This window comes from Melanerpes formicivorus, unplaced genomic scaffold, assembly GCF_026170545.1.
Source record: "Melanerpes formicivorus ecotype bairdi unplaced genomic scaffold, bMelFor1.0.p_v2 SCAF_8, whole genome shotgun sequence".
NCBI classification, from domain to species: Eukaryota; Metazoa; Chordata; class Aves; order Piciformes; family Picidae; genus Melanerpes; species Melanerpes formicivorus.
In genome coordinates this window covers 10884485-10902696 of record NW_027142360.1, presented here as the reverse complement: position 1 = coordinate 10902696, position 18212 = coordinate 10884485, and the positions used below count along the sequence as shown (strand labels likewise).

Genomic DNA, 18212 nt, shown 5'->3' with positions numbered 1-18212 from the left:
ATGTTTTGCTTATTGTAATCCCTAGGACAGCTCTTCACTTGAGTGTGTCATAGAATCATAGAATTGTTAGGGTTGGAAGGGACCTCAAGAATCATCTAGTTCCTGCCATGGGCAAGAACCCCTCACACTAGATCAGGCTTCCCAGAGCCACATCCAGCCCGGCCTTGAAAACCTCCAGGGATGAGGCTTCTGCCACCTCCCTGGGCAATCTGTTCCAGTGTCTCACCACCCTCATGGGGAAGAACTTCTTCCTAACATCCAATCTGGATCAACTCACTTCTAGTTTTGCTCCATTCCCCCCAGTCCTATCACTACCTGACACCCTAAGAAGTCACTCAACAACTTTCTTGTAGGCCCCCTTAAGGTACTGGAATACCACAATTAGGTCTCCTTGGAGCCTTCTCTTCTCCAGACTGAATAGCCCCAACTCCCTCAGTCTATCCTTATAGGAGAGGTGCTCCAGCCTTCTGATCATCCTTGTAGCCCTTCTCTGGACATGTTCCAGCACGTCCAGATCCTTCCTGTAAGAGGGGCTCTAGAACTGGACACAGTACTCCAGGTGGGGTCTCAGCAGAGCAGAGGGGGAGCTGCTGGCTGTCAAACAGCCCTCAGGGGTCCATCTGAAAGTTTCCCATTCCCTGGAAATGCTCTCTATTGTGAAGTTAACTACCTAAATGCTGGTCCACAAATGAACATTCATCTGAGCTTGTTAGGCTGTAAAATCTGAAAGAGCTGTAGCTATTTACATATAAAACCAGCTTTAGGAAACTTAGAGAAAGCTTACATTAAAATTGTAAAAGCTTCATCCTAGCACTTCCATGTACGACCCAAGAACCTTCTGTTAGATAATTCAGCATAGCAGTGTTTGCCACACCTGGAATGTGTTGCACTGTCATATCCTTAATAAGTTATAGTTTTTTCATCTTCTTTCCCTGTAGGATAGATTTCCATCCTTGTTTTAGCTTTTTGCATACCCCTGTATTCCTGTGCTTTCACAGACTGTATCTGACTAAATTAAGAGGCTTTTATCTATTACTGGGAAAACAATAGGACTGCCAATCTGAGTGCCTCCTTCTGATTTTGATACGAAATCAGTCATGGCAGTGAATAGAATAGAACTAACCAGATTGGAAGAGACCTTTGAGATCATCCAGTCCAACCTATCATCCAACACTATCTAATCAACTAAACCATGGCACCAAGCACCTCATCCAGTCTCTTTCTAAACACCTCCTGTGATGGTGACTCCACCACCTCCCTGGGCAGCACATTCCAACAGCCAATCACTCTTTCTGGGAAGAACTTCTTCCTAACATCCAGCCTGAACCTCCCCTGGTACAGCTTGAGACTGTGTCCTTTTGTTCTGGTGCTGGCTGCCTGGGAGAAGAGACCAACCCCTATCTGGCTACAACTTCCCTTCAGGTAGTTGTAGACAGCAGTAAGGTCACCCCTGAGCCTCCTCTTCTCCAGGCTAAGCAACCCCAGCTCCCTCAGCCCCTCCTCACGGGGCTTGTGTTCCAAGCCCTATGTTACTTTAAGCAATGAAATGGTTGAAGGCAGCACAAAATACCCATTTTTGTGGGTGCTTCAGGTGGGAAAGGGACCTGGATAACACCTGTAAGTTGCTAGGGTTATTTCCAGACAGATTACCTGAGTAAGTTCTTTGGTTTCTCCCGTGCTAAAGGTTTTTGATTAAGTAACAAGAAGAGAATAGTTTCAGATGGCCAAAGCTGTCTCTGGACTGGCTCTTTTATTTGTATATAGTTTGTGTAGAATAAAAGAAACTGTTTTAAAATTGCAACTTAAACAATATATGGTTCATCACACAGTAAAACCAATAGTAGCTACTCTATGTAATGAATTCCTATAGCAGCAGCACGAGTTAAATGTAAATAAGATTGCATTGTTTCTGGAATCCAAGTTAATGAGTTTCCTACTTTTGCCTCTTATTTTCTTCCTCTTAGCCTGTCCTCTTGGTTTCTTTAAAGCATCTGTGGGAGATGACCCCTGCCTTGTGTGCCCTGCCCACAGCCACGCTCCACTGCCAGGTTCCAGTGAATGTATGTGTCAGAACCACTACTATCGGTCTGCTTCAGACAGTTCTGATGCTCCCTGCACTGGTAAGTTTTTGGATGAGATGTTTGAAAGTAAGGACAGTCAATAAGGAAGAATTCAGGGGTCTTGCAAGTCACCTCTTCTTATGACCTTTGAAATAACTCAAAACTTTCCTTGGCTCCTTCAGTTTGATTACAGGGTATACCCACACCCTGAGTATAGATGAGAAGGCAGAATTATGCCCACTTGCTTTTTACAGAGTTGATACAGCAGTGAAACTGTATGCTGAAAATACTGGGATCTTGCAATATTAGATGCTCAGAAATGGAAAATGTCAAGTTTGAAATGATTCATGCAATCTTATGTCTATTGCAAGTATGCTTAAGGTACAACTGCAAATTTTATTTATGGGAAGAAATTAATTTTGTCATTGCCTGTGGCTTTCATCAGCTGTGACTTTTCAGTCATCAATTATGAATATTAGCAGATGAAGAAGGAATAATTACGTGCAGGAAATTAAATAAGGTTAGTGATTAGCACTCAAAAATACAGTTTAAATAATGCATTAAACATCACCCTTGAATTTTGTGGAAGTGACAGGGAAGAAAATTTACCTTCCTAAAGCATCTTGTGAGCACTTTATGGTGGTTTTTTTTCTGCAATCTTTTGCTTTCTCTCCTGCAGAGAATCCATCTTTGGCAGCATCAAGCTATCTTTACTTCTCAGGGATTATATTTTGTGAGCAGCTGTCTATCTTTTTCATTGGCTGTTGTAAGAACCCTTGGGGAAAACTGGTGTGTGATCATGCAATTATATACTGTGCCACAAAATAAATGCTGAGTGGCCAGGTTAAGATCACAAAAGAAAATTTAATTGACATTTCCTGATGTATCAATGCTTCATTTTGTCAGTACTACGTTTTAAAAACACTCTCCTGGGTGCAATTTTCCAGCCTAATTTATTTGTTCAGCAACACTGGAAATGTGACAGCTATTGGAAATACTCAAATGCTACAAAAATGAGTTAGATTGCAGCTGGAGAGATCCCCCCACAAAGACCTCATCCCCTTACAGTAACAGAGGGTGCCAGCCTTTGTATTGACCAGCCTAAGACAGAGAAAAGGCTTTGCTCATAGTTTTCATCAGTATTTCTTGACTATAATGGTGAAAATGAGGATCCTTGGATTTCATTACAGCCTTTGGAATCGAGTACTCTGTAAATCCTCTTCTTTTACCCCTCCTTTTTACTGAGTCCATTCTCTCTGTTCCTGCCCTTCCGTTCTTGCTTTGTGTCTATGCCCAGGTTTAGCAGTGCAAAACTGCTGCTTATTTCTACCTGTCTGAGCTTTCCGCTTTCTAGCTCCAGTGTCTTGTCCCATTCTCATGCTCATACTATCTTATTGTCCTCTGCATTTTCCTCCTCTTCACAGTCTATGAAAGCAGGGGAAGTGTTGGATGCACAGGATGGGAAGTTTTTTCAGCTGAGCTTACTCCTGATGCCATTCAGGAATATAGCTGGCAGCAGGAGTAATCATAGGGAAAATAGGATTCAGTTCCTGCAATAGATAGAGCAGGCTAACTGAACTCAGAAAGTTCAGAAGAGTAAGTGCCAAAGAAGGGTATTAGAGGTCTTGGACAAGTCTTTATTAAGCTTGTGCAAGATTTAGGATTTCAAAAGCTTGGAACTACTCTTTTTGGAATTGTTCTTTTACAGAAAAGTAAAACACCCACCCTTGAAACAAAGACCCTTCTTGTTCATTTTGTTTCTCTGCACTCTGATAGCACAGTCGCTCTTGTGTACCTAAGTACATCTTTGATGAGGCAATGAATGTATTTTTCTTAACTGCCAGGGGCTGAGTTGAAATCTGCTGCTGATACTAAAAACATCCTGCTGACATGCCAGTGTGAAATGAAAGTGCTGGCTGGAGCAAAGTATCCTGGGGCTTGAAGTTCAAATTGTCCCATGAGAGGCTTCCTGTGCCAGAAGCTGTTTTCAGGTTCTGGGTCTAGGGGTGTGTCCTTTCCACGGGGGTGATGGCAGGACGGGTGGGAGTGGGTTTGCTCACTGGCTTCTGCTGCTGCTTCCTGCATTGTGCTGAGCTTTCCTGCAAATAGGCAAAGGAAACTGTGTTGTATGATCTCATTTTTCTCGTTAAAACTCCTTATCTCAGCGCTTTTTCTCAGCCTGGAGTTTTTTGTGTTACTTTCCCTCACCTCTGTGTTAACCCATTGCATTAGCCTGGTTCAGTGGAACAGCTAAAGAAAAGCAAGAATGAGAAGAAAAGGCAACTCGTTCTGTTCTTCTCCCTCTGCTTTGTCTACTCCCCTCCCCCACCTCTCTACCATTCTTTCATGACATTTTGATCTTTCATTCTGTCTTCTAGGCATCCCCTCTGCTCCCCGTGACCTTAGCTATGAAGTTGTTGGCTCCAACGTGCTTCTGACTTGGCGCCTCCCCAAGGACCTGGGTGGCCGCAAGGATATTTTCTTCAATGTCATCTGCAAAGTATGCCCAGCAGGGTCCCCAGGCCCATGTGTGCGCTGTGGGGACACGGTGCAGTTTGAACCACGTCAGGTGGGCCTCACAGAAAGTCGTGTGCAAGTCTCCAACCTCTTGGCCCGTGTACATTACACCTTTGAGATCCAGGCTGTCAACTTGGTGACTGAGTTGAGTTCAGAAGCACCCCACTATGCCACCATCAATGTTAGCACCAGCCAATCAGGTGAGGATATCCCTGTGTCTGAGTTCCAAAATATACACTTCTGTGTCTCATTTGATTTGCTTTTAGCTTTTGAATCTTGGAGCTTTTTCTTCTTGTGTGTTGTGCCCTTTTGTATCTTGCTCTATTAGTTCTGTGTTTTCATTTCTGCCCTTCTTATTCCTGCTTTCTCTAAATGCCTTTTCTTAATCTCCTGCTTGACAGAAAAACTGCATTCAGCAGCTAATGTGGTTGTATATGAACAAGAGTTGAGTCAGAAGCTGCTCTGAAGAAGATAGTAATGGGAGATGTAGTTCCGTAGGTCAGACACAGCTTGTTGCTTCACTGTGCAAAACAAGGAATCTTGTCAGGATGTGATAGAATTTTGGTGAGCCTCAGCTTGCCACAGCAGCTCTTAGAGAGCATTTCTTCATTCCCTCTTCACTTTCTGAATCTCCAATTCATCTTATACTTCAGTCATTCTTCCTATCAATTTTCACCTGTTTGCTTTTCTGTCTTTCTATTTATCTTTGTATTTTGAGATACTTCATTTTTCCTTCCTTTCTTCTTCCTATACACTACCCTCCATTCTCCTCATTTCAGTTCATATTCTAGTGCACTTCAGCAAGTGGTATTGAGTGTTCCATCAAATCTGTCCACCTTTGCTTTGCTGTGTCTGAAAGTAAGGAACTGGAAAATAGACATATAGGCCTTGTCTAAAGATGAAGATACAGTTAAAGATACAGATAGGCACTGTATGACGAGAAAGAATGTGTACAGTGATATTTACTCCTCACCTAAATATACAGAATCTTGGCTGGGATGCTATGTGGGTGGCCTGAAGAAGGGTTAAATGGAATTTTGAGAAAGGATCTAGAAGAAGAATCACAAGTCCTGTTTTACTGAACTTGCTCTGGGTTCTTCTGCATGCCATGTGTTTTCTTCTGCCTTTTTCTTGTCTTTTCAACCTTGTTGTTCTGCTAACTGGTCTTGGAATATTATTCTCCTGTCTATAAGGAACAAAGACTGTTTTGTTGTTGTTCTCATGGTAGGAGTACTAAAATGTGTTGTATAGTCATATCAGAGCTGTTGTGATCGTTGTAACCAGGAACTAAACCACAGGGATAACTCAACTAAAATACTAATGGCTTGTGGGGGCAAAGGAAGGGATGAGATTACAGAATTGCAGAGTAGGTCAGGCTAATGGATGAATAGCATACAGAAGGCATATATATGTGGAGGGAAATGGAGAACAGCATCAAGCAAATTCTGATTTTCTGTGAATACCATATACAAGAATGAGCTGGAGAGAGACGTGCATACATGCATTCAGTTCTACTAAATGGCAGCAATAGGAGCCTAGGCATTTGTTGTTCTTTACAAGCCTGTCTAAGCTAGTACAGAGAGGATTTGGCACAGTTTGTTTAAGGGGACCTAACAACAAGTCACATGAAGAGGTGGAGAAAGAGGGAGAAGAATTTGAACTGAATGACAGAAAATGTCTGTAAATATTCAGAAGTGTGCAAATGTTAAACTCGCATCTCTAGTGAGATTCCACAGCTTGGTTGTAGAAATCCCTACAAAACCAGGCTTCAGTAAAGCTTAAGAGAAATGTTGTGAATCCAGATGTGGAATCATGATCTTGGTTAGATTACATAGCATAATTTCTGCTTCTGTGCTATGGAAGGAAAGGAATATATATACTCTGGAATAATTTCCTACTGTTAGCAGACATCAGGGATTTGACAGCACCTGTTCCTTCCCTTTGAAACATTACCTGACAGGCATTGAGTAGCAGAGCATGTGTAGGGTACCTGGCTGGCTGCAAGTGGGTGATCTGGTTTGTTTCCACTAAGAGTTATGACTGGGTAATTCATGTGGCTTCAGTGGAGACAGGTGGGTGTTCTAATAACATCCTGAAGAATTCTTGCTTCTCATCTCAGCCTTCTTCATCTGTAGCTGAGGTAATGTAATTGAGAGGCTGCTTCCTTCTCCTGTCTGGAATCACCACTCCTATTCCCCCAGATACCTCTTGGTGTTTCTGGTGTGTTGTGTCTCCCCCTCTAAGGTGTTTCTCTTGTGCACTGAAGCAGTTTCAGGAGAGGCCAGCTTCCTAAAGATCAGTAGGAGTGAGCTTGAGATGAGCTGTCCTCAATTCAAAGTGACAGCTCATGCTACCAAGGCCCTACTTCCACAGTCACGTGGCCTGTCTTGGCCCTGCTCAATCCTTTCAATTCCTTCAGCATCTTTTCACTTCAGAATGGCTTCTTGTTGTATTATTATAGCTATTATTATTATTTTACTAGCAGAGATGGATGTTTCAGGATCTTATGTTCTGAAAGAGAAAAGGAGGGGACAGGAGGGCATAAAGGGTATAAAAAAACTGGAGAAAGAGAAACTTTCAAGAATAAATGGCCATAAGAAACATTTTCTCTCCATTGAATTAAATGTGAACAAAGAAAGACCCTCTAGCCATAAGTTTTTGATTATTCTGCTTACTCATACATCAGTCAGGATTCTCTCACTTCTTTCAATTGCTGATTAAAAAAAACCCTCCTCCTCCTCCACTGCTCCTTTGTTGGAGGTAGCTTGGGCAATATTATGTGCTGGAAATTTCTACTTTTCTTTTTTCCATGGTAGCTATATTTTAGCTCTGCATCTTTGTCTCCAAAACAGTGAAGGAAGAGTATGCTTACCCTAGCAGCCTGCTAACCCCACTTCAAAGACTGTGGCTATTGTTTGACATGTGGGCAAATTTAGTAAGAGATTAACCCCCTTGCTTTCTAGCCAGTCCTCAGAGATCAGAGGGGCTAGGGGAAGCTGGTCTTATCTCTTAATAGGGATGCCAGTTAGAGTGGCTTGCTCTAGGTCCAACATCAGACACACTCACAGCCCAGTTTTGCCGCAGGTCTGGTTGCCTTTCAGCAGCCAGATGCACAAACAACATGGTTTATTTACAATTGCAACATGGATACAGATTCTGTCTGATTGCTGGTGATAGGAACTGAGCTGCAGCAGTGGCCTTACAGCTCTGAGAAAACACAACTGCAGTTCCTGGTGTCATTACCCAGGACAAAACACTCGGCAGCGCTGAGGTCACAGCTTACCAAAAGGGTATCCCTGCTGGGGAGGGCAGCAAGACAAACCCCACTGATGTGTCCCCAGGGCTTTGTTGTCAGGTTTTCATCCACACCTTGGGTTCCAAGATGGCCAATATTGATACCTTGGTTTGCTGTTGTGTAAAATGTGGTGGTGAGACCATAACCGTTTAACTGAGTGGGCTTTGGGATTACACAAACATTTCTTGATAGCCTTTCAGACTTGATGTCTTCTGCCAGTAAAAAAAGAACTTCTGCCAGTAAAAGTTGATAGTGATCAATAGGTAACTGCTGTGATAAGCAAGGCAAAAAGGAATGCCAGGGCCACACCCGGCCTCAGCCAGCATTCCTATCCCATCACAAATGGGGACAGCTGGGCCTTGACCCAGTTGCAGTGTCTGATTCAGACCTAGATGCTCATCAGCAAGTTATACTTTCCTATTTCCAATATTTGTGCTTCCAACAAGCTACACAATCACATTTTACTGTGGTAGTCTTATTGTGATATGTCTGTATGTCTGAAAACAGAATAAGAAGGGCTGGCACTGAAAATCTTTCTTTAATATAGTAAGAGTTACACTTCTGTAGCAAAAAGCATCTGAAACCTATTGAAATAGTAATGTTAACCAAACATTACCCAAACAGGTTTTAACATGCAGATTACCAGAAGGAAAAACTGCTCAGATATGAGATGAGAGAAGGGAATTGTTTTCAGCTCAGGTTTGAAGTGCTGAGGATGAGTATCTAGTCAAGGATATTTGGAAAGATCTTGGGATGCTGTTCCACATAGCTTTCCCTCAAGCAGTTCATGCTGTTATGCAATTGTAGTGGAGTTCTTCACAGAAGGGAACTTGACACAAAGCAAGCAAAGAATTTGAAATCCAACTGTATTATTATTTTATATATATGAAATAATTCAACTGATTACAGTTTTAATGGTTCTTTACTTACTATGGTAAACAAATATTTATTCTCATGTCTCATGACAGAACTCAGGTTTTCTTTTAAAGGATTGTGAAAAAGCTTCCTGTGTACACAACTGCAACTACCTGCCCTTTTTTTTCCCCCTACCCTTTCCACTGAAGCGTGTAGTAATGCCTGCTGCCAGAGAGACACTACTGAACTTATTCATCCAGGCAGTTGTTACATTCCTAGAAAGAAGAGATAAAGACAGCAGGGACTCAAATGTTGGAGCAAATCTATGCAGACTTTTAAAAGCAAGTAGATTTTTTTTCCTCCCTTTATTAACTGAATCTGTATGTTATGAGAAGCTAGTGGAGATTTGAAGGTAAAGGTTATGTGTCCAGGTTGCCTTGTACCTGTGACAATATATGTGGCACTGGATTTGTCACCTTAAGCCTGTTTGGTTACCCTAAGCTCACTTTTCAACAGCCTGGGGCCCCTGCATTTCCAGAGAGCCAAGTCTTTAGTTGTTTTCTCCTTTCCTTTGTTTTTTGAGAGCACTGGACATATCAGCTGGATTCTCAGGTTTTGGTACTTGTTTTGGAGTATATTTGGTTTTGTCACAGGACAGACTGTTTTGAGAACTTTTCCCTTTGCTTAGTCTGTAGCTAAACAGAGATAAGAAAGAGTGAGATCATCCCTATGAATATGTACTAGGTAGGAGGAATAATTGTATCAGGTAGGGGTGACTTTGTGAAAGCTCCTGTATAAATAATCACAAAAACTTGGCTTGAGGGCCCATAGATTTTGGGAACACACATACCTGCCCCCCCACCCCCCCATGTGCCTTCTTTATCGCTAAATAAACAGAAATGCTGCTGCTTGTCTCAGAAGTTTTTCAACTCTGGTGTCAGATTCAGGGCAGTGGGATCTGGCAGTATCAAAAATCTGAGAGCTGCAGAAATGAAAGCTAGACAGTCTGAAGGCTTGTGTAAGAGGACAAATAGGGACAAGGACAGTTATGAATAGTGCCAGGAAATGTAAAAGGACCTGACTCAAGATATTTAGGTGAAATGAAGTGAGAAGAGGAAAACAATTAAATGCCAAGTATGATTATGTGATTCTGAAGGGAAATGGATGAGTTGCTTGAAGATGTTTACTTTTCCAAAGGGAGACAAAAGAGTCTAGTAGACTTAGTTGGCAAGAGCAGGAACACACGCAAGTCATTTTCTTCATCAAAACAGGAAAGGAATGAAAAAAGAGCTGTCAAAAGAGCTTCCAGGGTAAAAAAAACAGCAGGTAAAGTGGGAGGAGTGTGTGTTCATTGTCTTTGATAAATGACATTAATTTTCAAAGTAACAAGTCCTTTGTTTATTTACAATCTAATTATTACCTCTGCCCACTCACCAAAGGTTCCTAAGAATTTGAGGGTATCATTTAATTCTTAAAGAGGAACAACAACAATACTTTTAAGGTTTAGTTTTGTTCCTTAGTGACATTTGATGATCTGGATGAGGGCATTGAGTCTATCATCAGTAAATTTGCTGACGACACCCAGTTGGGGACAGGAGTTGATCTGCTAGAGGGTAGAGAGGCTTTGCAGAGAGACCTCGACAGGCTGGACAGATGGGCAGAGTCCAACGGCATGAGATTTAACGCATCCAAGTGCCGGGTTCTGCACATTGGCCACAACAACCCCATGCAGTGCTACAGGCTGGGGTCAGAGTGGCTGGAGAGCAGCCAGGCAGAGAGGGACCTGGGGGTGCTGGTTGATGGTAGGATGAACATGAGCCTGCAGTGTGCCCAGGCAGCCAAGAGGGCCAATGGCATCCTGGCCTGCATTAAGAACAGTGTGGCCAGCAGGAGCAGGGAGGTCATTCTGCCCCTGTACACTGCACTGGTTAGGCCACATCTCGAGTACTGTGTCCAGTTCTGGGCCCCTCAGTTTAGGAAGGATGTTGACTTGCTGGAACGAGTCCAGAGAAGGGCAACGAAGTTGGTGAGGGGCTTGGAACACAAGCCCTATGAAGAGAGGCTGAGGGAGCTGTGGCTGCTTAGCCTGGAGAGGAGGAGACTCAGGGGTGACCTTATTGCTCTCTACAACTACCTGAAGGGGGGTTGTAAACAGGCAGAGGTTGGTCTCTTCTCCCAGGCAGCCAGCACCAGAACAAGAGGACACAGTCTCAGGCTGCACCAGGGGAAGTTCAGGCTGGAGGTCAGGAGGAAGTTTTACACAGAGAGAGTGATTGCCCATTGGAATGGACTGCCCGGGGAGGTGGTGGAGTCGCCGTCACTGGAGGTGTTCAGGAGGAGACTTGATAGGGTGCTTGGTTACATGGGTTAGTTGATTAGGTGGTGTTGGGTGATAGGTTGGACGCGATGATCTTGAAGGTCTCTTCCAACCTGGTTTATTCTATTCTATTCTATTTGTCAGCTTGGCCATCTGCAGCAGATTTGCCCAGTTATGACTACAATTGAAGAAACATTTCTGTGATCACTACAGAAAAGATCACTGTTCCAGAGGTGTTGGGTGACAGATTGGACTTGATGATCTTTGAGGTCTTTTCCAACCTTATTGATTCTATGATTCTCTCTTTGCTATGCCCTATCTCTGAATCATGAGCAGAGAATGAATGTGCTTATTTTCACCTTTCAGGTTTCAGCAGCTGTTCACATGTGGGCAGGAACTTTTGCAGCAAGTAGAAATAGGAGGAGCATAGTAAAATATGGCACTTTGTGGCATAAAGGATTTTTTTCCTGTTTATTAGGCATGAGTGAAACCTATACACAAAAAGCATGGGCTGAATATGACATACCAGAGGAAATGTTCATGATCTGCAGAGAATGACACTTGGCTGTACTCTGTGTGAGTGGGGATCACCATGTACTCTGTAATGGTCTATAACGATCTGCACTTCCTTCACCTTCCTTCCTTACCCAGTCTGTTGATTTGGGTAGGTTTTTTTAGCTTGAAGGTGTGTTGCTGGTCTGAGCAAATACTACATTCAGGGACATCAGCTTTATTAAAAAACATCAGAAACTTGTCAAATATTAGCAACTCAGAAAATGTAGCATGTTCAAGGTACTCAGAATGCCTTAAATCCACCTCTGTGTGCTACCAAGAAAAAATGTCTGCTGCCATGTAGGAGACTTGCAACTGACAGTCCACAAAACAAAAACAGAACCAAGGAGCTGTACTTAACTGATCTTGGGACTGCTCTGCAGCTTTGATTAGGTTTTATTTGTGCAAGAATTTTCCATAGAATTGCTGTTTTATAAAGAGTATACAAAAGGAAGGTGGTTTGTTTTTTTTTTTGGGGGGGTCTTGTTTGCATTCTGTGAACAATTAGAACAGAACTGAATAAAATAGAACAGAATAGTTCACGTGGAAGGGACATACAACGACCATCTGGTCCAACTGCCTAGACTAGAGTGAATCAGGCCTTGTGATTTCAGATATCATTACAGTATCACAGTATAACTAAGGTTGGAAGAGACCTCGAGGGTTATCAAGTCCAACCTGTCACCACAGACCACATGACTAGAACATGGCACCAAGCCACATCCAATCTCCTCTTGAACACCTCCAGGGACGGTGACTCCCTTTTCATGACATTAAAAGGTAGAAGTCTGTGTCTGGATCAAATGCTAACTGAACAGTTTGAATAGAGTGTTTCATTGAATCATTTCAGTCAATCATTTGGTTCTTAAATACTACAAATTACCTTGGTTAATTGCTGCTGTCTTCCATCCTCCTCACAGCATTGTCATTAGGAGGTGAAGTGGTGGTGAAATGTTTGAAAGACAGGCAGTTGTAAGAAATAAAAGGAGGAAGGATGAAAGGAAATATTTTCTTGTTTATACTCTTAGGGTTTTGTTTCATTTACATTTTCAACTACCTGCCTGAGCTGTTTGGAGTCCACTTGAATTATGCCTTTCAGAATAATTGTCTCTTGTTGTTAAAAACTATCTTTTTATCTTTTTCACAATTAATGAGGGAAGAGAATGCTCTTCTGCAGTTTTTGATGATTTGCCAAATAGCTGGGCTTCCTTTCTCACATCAAAGAAATTTGTCTCTCGTGTAAAATGAGGGGAGCTAGGTGGCAGCTTTTCGTTGTCATACTTTTTCTGGAAAGTTTAAATGTTGCTGAAAATGTTACTTCCATTAGGAAAATGAGGTTCCCTAGCTTAGAGGTTTCTTGATGACATAATGTTTCCCTTGTAGTGAGAAAGCAAAACTTGAGCACAGCTTTGTGGACAGATGTATGACAGTGATCTTTAGGTCGTGATGGTCCCAGGTCATAGTACTAGTTAGAAGGCCATTCAGACTGGAATGCTGGGGTTCACAGAAGGACTGAGGATCTAAAATACAGTGGTAGGTTTGACATCTGGGCAACAGTCCTGAGAGGGACTGGCCTGAGATCCAGAGACTAGAGGGCAATGAAGATGAGATGGTTTTGTTCTCTGTGATCTGCAATTGAATTGGGACCTCTGAACTGAGGAATGCTTCAAAGTCTATTTCTTAACACAGAAGTACTCTTATCTGCCTCCATCTTCTGGTTTGCAATTGTGATCTGGTGGTGAAATGGCTCCATTACTCTGGTAGCCCATACTTGACTATTTTTTTTTTCCCCAGGCAGAAAGAGAAAAGAGGCAGTGTGCTCTGCTTTTGTTCTGACCACTATCACATTGCTTGCCCAAGTGTGACCCTAGAAGGCAGCAGTGGCACTGAACATCTTGTCATCTTGCATATAAAAACTGCAGATGTGAAGACCAGAATACTGTTCCAACTACAATATTGATACTTTAATAATTCCTGTGCATGATCAGTTGGATGTGAATTTCTTCATTTTTCTTTCTCTCCATGTTGTCAGTGACTGTCTCCCAGTAGGGCAGAATTGTGAATGGATTTCTTGTGCTTATTTTATGAAGTACCTTATAATGCAAATTAAGGGAAATTAAAAGAAGAACTGACCTAACTTACTAACTCATGATAATAAGTATTTAGTTACAGTTCATTGTTACATTTATCCTTTTGCAATCTCTCCTTCCTCTCTTTGATTCCAGTCCCCTCTGCTGTCCCTATGATGCATCAGGTGAGTCGTACTGCCAGTAGCATCACACTCTCGTGGCCTCAGCCAGACCAGCCCAATGGGAACATCCTGGATTACCAGCTGCGTTACTTTGACAAGGTGAGCAGAAAGTGATGCAGTACTGATTGTTCTATAGCTGTTAGGTAAAGGGAACAGAGAAGTCTTCTGTCAAGGAGATGCACCCCTGCATCAGGATGGATAAGGTAGAGAAAAGTGCTTTGATTATAAGAGAAGACCAAGCTGTAACAAAATCAGAGTTTCGTAATAGACATTTTGTCTAACATCAGTCCATCTGCATTTCTCAGCTTGGACCCATCTAGGGACAGTGCAAATAAATAAATAAAAATTAAAAGAAAAAAAGAAAAGGGAAGATACTTGTAGCTAAACTGAAAAACTGGGGCAAACAACCTGGTAGGTTTAGCACCAGATGAAACAGGTAACAGTGTAAGGAGATGAAGTTTCCAAATGTGTGTATCAGATCTGGACTGACTGCAACATTCTGACATGTGCCTGTGAAGAAAAGCCTTGTGCCCCCATTTATGTTTGGACAGGCATCTCTAAGACATTTTGAGAGGAGGAATGCACTCTTCATTCACTAAGTGGTGGATACTGGTTACCCATTTATGTGTTTTAGAATAGAATAGACCAGGTTGCAAGAGACCTTCAAGATCAAGATGTGCTGGAATTGCAGGGTGGCAAGCACAAAGCTGTTATCCATTCACATCTTTCATGACTCCTAATCCAACTGATTTGAGGGGAAGAGGTACACAGGGCCCTGCAGACAACCTTCTGTTCCATATTCTTGATCTTTCACATAAATATTTTTGCAAGTTGGTGCTGGGCTGTTGTTTTTCTCATAGTAAAAGGACCTGCTATTTGTAATAGCTCCTCTGGCAGCTTCCTGGATACAGCATTACATGTGTTCTTGTTCTGGATTCTCCTAGGAGACTACACGAGTTTGGAGCTTGTAGAAAGCAAAATTTCTGGGCAGGATAGGGCTTTTTTTAGTGGATATGCTTAGCAAGGAACCACAGGATAAGGTAGTTTTGTCTCTTACTCGTGTTCAGATCAAGTCTGAATGTATTTGGCAGACCTTTGAGGGAAGCCCAGGTAATAAAAAGCAGCAGTGAGGAACAACTAGTGTGTGAGAAGTCAGGTCTGGAGTAGCAGTTGTGGCTGTGAGGCTCAGTAACAACTTCAAAGAATATAGTCAACGTGGAAACTAGCATTCGTTGATGGAAAGAGCAAGTGCTGTGGGCAGAAGTCTCACATTCCATTTTGGTCACCAACGTTCACAGGCTGATGATGAGGATAATTCATTCACCTTGACTAGTGAAACCAACATGGCCACTATATCAAATCTGAGCCCAGGCAAGATCTATGCCTTCCAAGTACAAGCCAGAACAGCAGTGGGCTATGGCCCATACAGTGGAAGGATGTATTTCCAGACTTTAAAGGGAGGTAAGTGCTGCCATTTTGTACTCAGATCTGCATGCAACCATCATTCCCTTGTGCGCATCCTTGAGTGTTTTAGCTTATCCTCTGGAGGACTGCTACCAGACACTCCTGCTCAGCTTGTATTTTTGTTTATCATAATTTGCATGTGCAGATTTGCTCACTCAGAGGAATTTATGTAGTCAGAGTGTATTGTTTATACTATTGCGGTATTCCTCAGTCCTGTTCTTTGTTGCCTCTGTGCCTCTGACAAGCAATAGCAGTGTGTCAGCAGAACTCTTCTCAGCTGGGTGTTAAGAGTGCATAGCTCATACACTGCTGTGGTTTTGTCTCCAGCTGTGCCAGGACAGTTCTTAGAGCTGAATGCTTTGTAAAGGACTTAGTGGAACATGGGATGTATACCCAGAAGTTTACCTTCCAGCAGTATCCCCATCTATTCGTGCAGAGGGCAACTTTGTGACACTCTGGTTTGGATCAAAGGTGCTCATGTATGTCACCTACAAGCTAAATTAATAGGGAAAAGTGGTCTTAAAGTTTGGATGTAGAACTGGCCTATACTTAAGAGGCTAGTCAGGTGACAGAGGACAAAGGACAAGTAGACTCAGAGGGAGCGCTGGCTTTTCAGAAGTAGGAATGAATGCACAGGAGAAGCACAGTGACTGAAGGGTTAAAGGCACAGTCAAGTCAAACATTTGTTGAATTGCCAGGACTAGCCTGGGAAGCAAAGGGCTGGTAAGGATGTAATTATGGGTGAGACTTAGTTGAATAGAAGGGAAACTGACAGCTGCTGTCCTTTGTGTCTGCCTTCTTGCCAGGGGAGCACTCATCGATGCCTCAGGACCGGCTGCTGCTTATCGTGGGCTCTGCGCTCGGTGGTTTGGCCTTCTTGGTAATTGCTGCCGTTACCATCCTTGCCATCATCTTCAAGAGGTGAAGTCCTTGACCTGCTTATGTGCATTGCAGATAGTGGAACTTTCTTACCCCCACTACATAACCCCACACTAAAGGAAACATCCTGGTCTACATTTATCCAGATGTCCTTGAGATTAAGAAATGATCCTGCCTCATTACTTGTATCTGAGCAGCCTCTCCTTTCATAAAATACTCACACACTAGCTGATATTTGTGGAAAACATTTGCTTGACTCACACACGTCTACAAGAAGAGGGAAATCTGAGAAATGCCTATGCTGACAAGGGTCTGTGCTGACTGGAAATTAGATGCAGTAAATATTACAACAATAAAGACCACAACTGGTGTGACCTACATGTTCAGAAACTGCATCATGTCTTGGTAAACCATCCTTATAAAAAGTATAATCAAAGTTAATACTGTTTAAGATATGAGGAAGAAAAACAAAGAATTCATCTTTAGGGGAAATCTATACAAATGAAGCATTAAAGTAAATGGTTCTTAGAATATTTTTGAGGAATTTAAAAGGCATCACAGGAAGTGGCTTAGATTACTATTAAAAAGAATACTTTATCTTAACAAAATTAGAAGGTGGATTTATCCTAAAGAGCAAGAAACTTTCCTGGACAGTGATGTTAAACTCTGATTTATCTTTTTTCAGCAAAGTGCTGGAGGCCCTATCATTTGTCATGTCTAAAGTGGGGATGCCAACAGTGGTCTAGAAACTACCACACAGAAAACAAGCATGTACTTGTTACCAAGAGATGGGCAGGATCTTAACACCCATCTTCTGTCCCTAAAATCCAGGATTGTGAAGCCTGTCCCAGCATCCTATGGGAGACTCTTGTATATGTTTTGACTTCCCTTTCCCTTATGTCCTGCAGTAAAAGACAAGAGACTCCATACACCGACCGCCTGCAGCAGTACATCAGTGCACGAGGTAAGAGTTCTTGAGCTAAGGATCACAAGGGCCTGTGCCTTTTCAGGGTCCATTAACACCCAAGTCTCTCAGGGTCTGATGTTTTGGGGCTGTCTCCTCCACTACAGGACTTGGAGTGAAGTATTACATTGATCCTTCAACCTATGAAGATCCCAATGAAGCTATTAGAGAATTTGCCAAGGAGATTGATGTGTCTCTCATCAAGATTGAAGAGGTCATTGGATCAGGTAGTGTGAAAGTTTGCAAATTTTGAAGTGGCTTCTTGTTTACCTTGAGACATGGCACACTGCTGGCCTGAAATGGATCCAAACATGGCACATCAAGTGTTTCAGGATAGCTAACCTTCATTTTTTACTAAAATTCATCTTAACCTACCTACCCTTAGATGCTGGCTCCAAACCAAGTATAAAATACCTTTTGAATACTCAGAGCTCCACATTTGAACCCAGAAGAAGTAGGCTCCAACCTGAGCCTTCATCAAGAACAAACAGTGCCTAGAGTCTTCCAGAACTAAAACAGCAGAATGTTTTAGTGCCCCTGACTAAAATTCTTTGCTGTATTTCCTTACTTGAGGTGTGTTTCTTCCCTCCCTGACAGGAGAGTTTGGAGAGGTGTGCTTTGGGCGCCTAAAACACCCAGGGAAGCGTGAATACACAGTAGCTATTAAGACCCTGAAGTCAGGTTACACAGATGAGCAGCGACGGGAGTTCCTGAGCGAGGCCAGCATCATGGGGCAATTTGAGCATCCCAATGTCATCCATCTGGAGGGTGTGGTCACCAAAAGCCGACCAGTCATGATTGTTACTGAGTTCATGGAGAATGGATCACTGGATTCCTTCCTCAGGGTACCACAACCAGAGTCTCCCACAACTGTTACCTCTTCATCTTGCTGTATGCCAGTCTCAGATCTGATAACTTTGCCTGTCCTTCTTTACTCGTGTCTCCATAAGTCCTTAATTGCCCTCTTTTGGGTACAGTAGAAGCAATAGCAAATTACCAGAGTAAGTGGTTTGGTGCCAACATGGTAAAAATTGTCCAAAAGCTCACTCATTGTTTAA

At 42.6% G+C, this 18212-nt stretch overlaps 1 protein-coding gene across 1 annotated transcript in view; it reads left to right on the top strand.

The window, feature by feature from the left end:
• The window catches only part of EPHB6 (EPH receptor B6), a 50109-nt gene that overhangs the window by 25455 nt on the left and 6442 nt on the right, over nt 1-18212 (top strand). Inside the window, exons 5-12 of the mRNA XM_068142109.1 lie at nt 1965-2120; nt 4439-4777; nt 13822-13946; nt 15146-15308; nt 16118-16232; nt 17099-17154; nt 17262-17381; nt 17752-17999. Coding sequence (XP_067998210.1) covers nt 1965-2120; nt 4439-4777; nt 13822-13946; nt 15146-15308; nt 16118-16232; nt 17099-17154; nt 17262-17381; nt 17752-17999 — 1322 coding nt within the window. The remainder of the gene's footprint in view (nt 1-1964; nt 2121-4438; nt 4778-13821; nt 13947-15145; nt 15309-16117; nt 16233-17098; nt 17155-17261; nt 17382-17751; nt 18000-18212) is intronic.